Below are 6,761 nucleotides of genomic sequence, written 5' to 3'. Positions count from 1 at the left end.
ATATGTCTAGAAAAGGGATTTGTTAGATTATAGGGGGTAACTTCAGGCTGGTCTCCACCCCTTTATACCATAGGCTCTACCCCACTCTTTTGGCTACTATATAGATACATAAAAAATCAGTAGTTACTCGTATTCTTATCCACCTAGTTATTTATGGGTGAATAATATTTCTTCCATATCACATCTTCCATTATTATAGATGGCCAGTATACATTGCACAGTATTGAGAACTTTAAATAGAAATGTCATCTGAAGATAACAAGTGACCATAGTTAGTCTTTAATGCGATAAAATAAGAAGAAACATAAAATACAAATTAATTGTCTATCTTAGAATATGAAAGATATTATTCAGTTTTTTACAATTTATAATTTGATATACAAAATCAAAATTTGAAATTATAATTGAAAGAAATATGATCACAATACTTAAAAGTTCAAGTTCATTTGAATATTCATTAAGCACCTTATTTGATTTATATTAAAAATTAAGCTTGAGAAAAGTAACTCAACTTTATCAATATAACACTTCTGGTTTACAATCTTAAACTATACCAAAATTTAAAGAATCTATCAAATAAAATGTTAAAATCTTTGTACATTTTATCTATATCTGCTACGTTTCTTGAAATATTAATATCACCCACCGTAGAACGAGACTGAAGTACACTTCTGTCGTGAGATTCGTTTCATCTGTTCTATCTGTCATGGATCTTTGCAGTGAAAATTATGTGGTGTAAGAGCAGCTGAGCAGTCACCGCTAGAATGAACAGGTGTTTGATGGACAACAGTTTCTTGAAAAGGATTCTGCTCTCCGTCGTGTGTTAGAACGTAGGCTGGCTGAGGTAAATGTTGCAGAACAATCATCTGTTGCTGTTGCTTCTGGTGCAATTGATTACCCAGCATTCCCGAGGCATAATCTGTATATATTGATGAACTAAATGTGGGCTTCCCATTAAATTCTTCATAATCGATAACTTGATGGTTTTGCAAATAAGGAAAATGAAACTCGTCTGATTGCACTGGAGATGTTTTAAAGCTGGAACATTGCTGAATTGCATCATATGAAAGAAATCTATTAGATTTTTGAACATCAATTGCTGAATTGTCGTTTTGAAAATATAGAGTAGCAGCAGCCCCGCGTTCAGCTATATTCGGCGTTGACTTTTGGGGGTTGAGTATGGATGGAGAATCAGTTGATATTGAGGTTGCGGTCAAGTCTTGTGTCCTCCTTCCATTAAATAGATCTTCGTTATTTGAGCTCGCACTCAACTTCTTGTTGGCTTCTGGAAAGTTCAGTTTGGCCTTGTTACCTCTGAAATTTAGGGCAGCGTCATCGTAGGCTTTAGCTGCATCTTCTGCTGTGGGGAATGTGCCCAGCCATATCCGAGCTGCCTTGTTCGGATCGCGGATCTCCGCTGCCCATTTGCCCCAGGGTCTTTGCCTTACTCCTCTGTAATGTACCTTTCTCTTCTGCTTCACCGATTCAGAATTTCGTTTTGGTATTTGTCCGACCACTTCATATTTCCTTCCTGGATAGAACTAAACACTCATCAAATTAACAAGCAGTGCGTCAAGATTGAAGCTCTGAAACTTCAAACTAGTTATACTTTTTGCTCAAATCAGAAAATTCTGTAGCAGTAGTTAGATGCCGATGTGCATCCATTTTTTCTTCTTTAAAGGTCTTATACGCATTTATGTTCATTTACCAATTATTATCAATTATTAATCTTAGATAAAATTTTGAAGTAAAATTTATTACAGATATCAGATTTGTACAATCTTATTATATTTAGATTAAACGTTTCTGGAATCAATTCTGTATGTATTTTATCATCAACATTTAGAATTTCACACTTTCTAATCCATCATATCCTAATGATTGGAAAAATTGAAGATAAAAATACATACACAATACACAATAAAATAGAGAAACTTATATTTTTCCCTCATTTTGCATAAATTGATTTCTAATCACTGCAATCACTCGCCCATTGATGTGTTGTGAGCAGCACTAAACAGGTATACATCAATTGAGCTGAGAAGGCGAGGGAAAGACAATGCCTTTTGTATAATGTATAGAATTATTATGTTATCTTCTTCCACCCAGGTTAGTGCAGACTTAATTTATTCATTTCTTCATCTCCTGCAATTTTTTATTTTACTTACAGAATTTTTTCATGTTTCCTTCTAGAATGGACTCATCGGCTATGTAACGATATTTTCCAAAATGAAAGAAGTCGGAATTTTACGAAGTGATGAAAATTAATTTTTGCTCTGAGTGTTTCGGCTATCATATGAGCAGATCTGTATCTATATTCAGCAATACAATTTATGACTATAAACTTTTTAAATCCAAGTTTAGACATTGGATGGTCTTATGGTTGTTTCAAAATCAGGTTTCCTCACTGCACTGTAGGTGTGTCTATAAGAACGTGTTATTTATCTTTAGAATTTGTTTTCAAATTTTTTATATTACTAAGTAAATTAAATCAAAAATTTTGCTAGATCTATATTTTAAAAAGGAACCAAGCCTAATTTCTATAATGTAGACAATAAATCTGTTCTTTCATCCACCTTATCTAAAATCGTAATATATTTCCACATTGTGTTTAAATATCTTCTATATGAGCAGCAGCCTTACAATATTAGGAAATAATTAAATAGGGCTTTAAAGCGGAAAAAATTAAAAATATAATTCTTTAACAAATGCTAGACTCCTTTTGGTTCTCTGAGCTTGGCAACAGAACTGCTCGGAAAATACTGCTTCTTACAAGCGATTCTAATCATTTATGTCCTTCGCTCTTCAATTTTAGGGGTTTAAATATTTTCGTAACCGTTTCCCCAGAAACGTCAGTTGCGTTATGAACATTCAAATAAGCAAAGATAATGGTATAAACTAGTAAATCTAAAGTTTATTGACCTATTTTGAGTAAAGATAGAAATTTATTAACCTCGAGAAGATGTGCCAGCAAGGTTCCGAATGGAAGTTTCTCTCTCCATGCTGGTAGCTTTTGTACTGCCCGTCAATAAGTGTTGACAATTCCTGTGTCTTTTCTTTCCAGTGTCGAGAAAATCGTCAATTTTTCCGGCGGTAAGAGAAAGATCTCGAGCATCTACACGCGAGAGGGCAGAAATCATGGCCAAAGTGGCATGTGTAGAGCGAGCAATATGGGTGGAGGAAAAGGGGGTAATTTTAACATTGAACCATTCTGGATTCCAATCCTTACAAGATTCATCTTTTTGACTCGCCACTTTGCACTCAAATAAAACTCTAGGGTTTCAACAATCCTCAGAATATTCCCCAAAACGGTGGCTGCCGCCTCTCGTTATTGAAATCCGGCCATATTACCTACCGGCTTTAATCTCTCAATCAGATATCTTCTCACACCAGATCTTCAGAATTAATGGCAACTGTTGAAGTGTAGCAGAGGCACTGTATTAGGGTTTTACATTTTTGTCAACATCTGCCTGCAAAACTTAAAGTAATCCAAAACTATCGTAGGTAAGGAGTCTTACAAATCTTTCAATGAAAACAACAAGCTTTTACACTACACTATTAGAGAAACAGTCCCGGAAGCTTTGACTTATACAAAAATCTTAAAGGCCACTACTGCTACATACCTTTGAATTTCGATGCAGCCATGTATTTTCTGGGCACTGCAATGTTGTGGTCAACTATATCCAAACGCGTGAAATGAATTTTCTGAAATTCTGCGAATATCAAACCTTAAATCAGTGGACAGGAACGGCTTGGCTTTATTTTGAATCTCTTGGCTTAAGAGTAAATGAGAATTGTAGATTAATGGTGGAGGGTATCGTGGCAGGCCCTGTACGTGAGTGTTGTCTGTCCACGTTCAACGGTATTCTCCGTCAAAGGGTGTATGCGCCAGGACAACTTATAGACGTATTAGCTTCGTGTACCATCAGCACAATTTGTATAGCTTGATACAACTAATAGGTGTTTGGTAAACAAATCAAAATTTAGTTTAATTATAAGTAGCAGTTGCATCTTTGAAGGGTGCGAGGGTTAAGGCCATAGTCTTGTATACATTTGATGATATTCTTGAATAGTTACTATATCATGTTTCTTGTTATAATTAAGTTTTGTAATTTCAGTAAAATATTTGATAGGACATTACCTTTTTATTACTTTGTGTAGTGAAAATTACCTTTTATTACTTTGTGTAGTTAAAATAAGTACACTTTTTTTGGAGTGAAATATGATTTAGGCAATTTTCTTCTTTTTCCATATAAATATATATTCATTTCTTTCTATTTTTGGAGTATTTGTCAAAGACTAAAGTGTGTCCATCCATTGATTTCACTCTAGATATAGTTATAAAAATAAGACCTTGTCTCTCAATTGTGCCAATATCGACTATTACTTTTTGTAGCATAGGCCTTAGGATTTATGTATAGTGATAATCTAGGACATGGTGATTGGAAGTTTTCTTTGATTGACCAAAGTGATAGGTATTATTAGTATACATTTAGGATCTTCATGGTTCCATGGTGGCCCATTATAAGTATCAAAACATGCTACAACATACATTGGCATGTCTAGTGACCTACAACCTAGCCTATAAATCATATTAGTAACCTCGCTAGAATAACTTCATTAACAAGTTCTACTTCTATCCAAATGTTCTTTGTAAGGACAATGCACTTCCCGAGCTACAAAGCAATATATGTTTCTCTGGTTATTCATCACATATCTAATTATAGTCTTTTTTCATGAAATTTATCATTCTATTTATTGTGTCTAGGTTATTCAGTGATTCAAATATCTTTTATTGGGTAATTTTATTGCTTCATTAGAAAAAAGAAAATGTATAGATCTATCAAATTCTTTATTTTCATGTCTACTTATTAATTGTATATCTATATGACTCATTAGAAGCCCCCAATCAAGTTGTGTTGGTTTTATATCTCGTATGTTATATAGTAGTTGGCAAATTATACTTTCTTGTTATTCTCACCTTCTTGTTAAAAATTGTTTGTAATGTAATAATTATTGTAAACTAGTCCCATAGTAACTTTGCTTCTTTATTCTCTTTTCTCTTACTTCCATATGCCATTTTTATATATAATTCTCTTGAAAACTTTGGACTTTCATACCTACCAAAAAGTCACATATAAATACAACCTTTAATAGAGAAAAAATTGGATTATTTTTAAAACTTTGTGCCCTTTAAATTCCTCTATTACTTCCTTCTAGTGTGAAATTCTCCAAAGAATCAAGAAATATCTTTTTACCAATTTTGTATGAAAGCATGGTCATAGTAAAGCAATTGTGTGACATTAACATTATGCCTAATAAACCCGATGTGAATTTTTTGGTAAATGTTGTATTTGTAGCAAGGGAAATTGGACATAATATTTATATAGTGAGTACAAAGGTTAAAGGAAAATTGGATTTATTTGGCTTGATAGGAGTAACAATCATACCAACTTGCACCATATGAGACATCCACGATTCAAATTTTAAGACAACTATGAAAACCCAAAAAATATTTCATATAATAATATTGACTTTGGATTTTGATGATTAAAAACCCCCTACCTCTTTCACTAACATATATTTATGTATATACCATCTCTCTCTCTCTCTCTCTCTCTCTCTCTCTCTCTCTCTCTCTCTCTCACACACACACACACACACACACACACACACACACACACACACACACACTCATTATTCATTTTAATCAATCTACCCATGCCTCTGTCTACCTCTTTCTCCTTCTTTATCCCTATTATCCTTTAATCTATCATTTCCTATATGAAATGAAGAACCTATTTTATTCAAATAACAATCCAAAATTGCCTCTATCTCATCACATATATCTTTTCTTCTTCACATTTCTCTATATTTTCCTATCTTTTTATATCTTCATCTCCCTCTTTCCATCTCAATCTCCATATCCATCTATCTTCACCTCTCTGCCTATGATACATAAGAATCCATGAAAAAAATTTGGAAATTAAAAAAAAAGAAGCGGACAAATTTACCATTTTATCTTTCTATCTCTCGTTTCCCCCTACTCTCTCTTTCCCCCTCTCTCCTATACCACTCCCCTCTCTCTCCCTTCCTCTCTCTCCCTCTCCCTCTCCCTCTCCCTCTCTACACACACACAACTCACTACCCTCCTCCTTGTTCACCCATCTCTCCTTATCTCTCCTTGTATCAAGCTACCCTTATTGGAAGTCTAGGGTGAAGTTTTTCAATCAATTTAATTTTAAGAAAATAAGTTAAACAAAATCAAAGATGAAATATTAGAACGATTATCAAGTGTTTGCCTATCCAACATATGAATAAAATGGTTCATAAAATTTTTAATAGTACATCTCACAATTTATTTTTTTTGAATTTTTTAGATCTAATTTCAAAATCAACCCCCTTCTAAACCAAATATTATCATATTTTTTATATTAATCTAAATTTTATATGTAAATAATTGCATATTTAATATATATTATTAAAAAAATTAATGTCATAAAATTAGATGATATAATTATTCTACATAAGTTAAAAATGTTTTAGGTAAATAAAATTTAAATATATATTCTATAGAATAAATATGAGATAAATTTCAATTTCAAGTAAAAAATTATGTAAAATAAAATCATTTTAATTTAATTTTATGTATATAAAATAAAATATATATAGTTTATGAAAATTGTAGAAAATAATACGTGGTGTTTTAAGATGACAATCCTAAAATTAGGTAAATCATTTTCCTATATGGATAGTTGATT

General features: G+C 32.6%; 1 protein-coding gene across 2 annotated transcripts; it reads right to left on the bottom strand.

The window, feature by feature from the left end:
• Window positions 1-453: 453 nt before the first annotated feature.
• Window positions 454-5,960, bottom strand: LOC149539110 (uncharacterized). 2 transcript variants are annotated; one of them, XM_089800446.1, is made up of 3 exons: window positions 3,624-5,960; window positions 2,954-3,470; window positions 454-1,531 (listed from the first exon to the last, which is right to left on the bottom strand). In XM_089800446.1, exons 2-3 carry the CDS (start codon window positions 3,138-3,140, stop codon window positions 705-707), a joined length of 1,014 nt encoding a protein of 337 aa, XP_089656572.1. In that variant the 5' UTR covers window positions 3,141-3,470; window positions 3,624-5,960; the 3' UTR covers window positions 454-704. The 2 variants fall into 2 exon arrangements, with proteins under 2 accessions (XP_089656572.1, XP_089656574.1); XM_089800448.1 differs by having other exon boundaries at window positions 2,954-5,960.
• Window positions 5,961-6,761: the final 801 nt, after the last annotated feature.

The sequence above is a fragment of the Cupressus sempervirens genome, chromosome 9, assembly GCF_028749045.1.
Source record: "Cupressus sempervirens isolate cs-2001-9-10 chromosome 9, ASM2874904v1, whole genome shotgun sequence".
Taxonomy (NCBI): domain Eukaryota; kingdom Viridiplantae; phylum Streptophyta; class Pinopsida; order Cupressales; family Cupressaceae; genus Cupressus; species Cupressus sempervirens.
Note: the sequence above shows the minus strand (reverse complement) of the source record. Positions and strands in the feature narration are given on the sequence as shown.

Bases quoted from the DNA above. Each gene is read 5' to 3' on its own strand.
- LOC149539110 (XM_089800448.1), bottom strand. From the start codon at position 3,140: ATGATTTCTGCCCTCTCGCGTGTAGATGCTCGAGATCTTTCTCTTACC. The intron at 1,532-2,953 runs GTTAATAAATTT...AGTTCTATCCAG, and splicing joins TGCTGGCACATCTTCTCGAG to GAAGGAAATATGAAGTGGTC.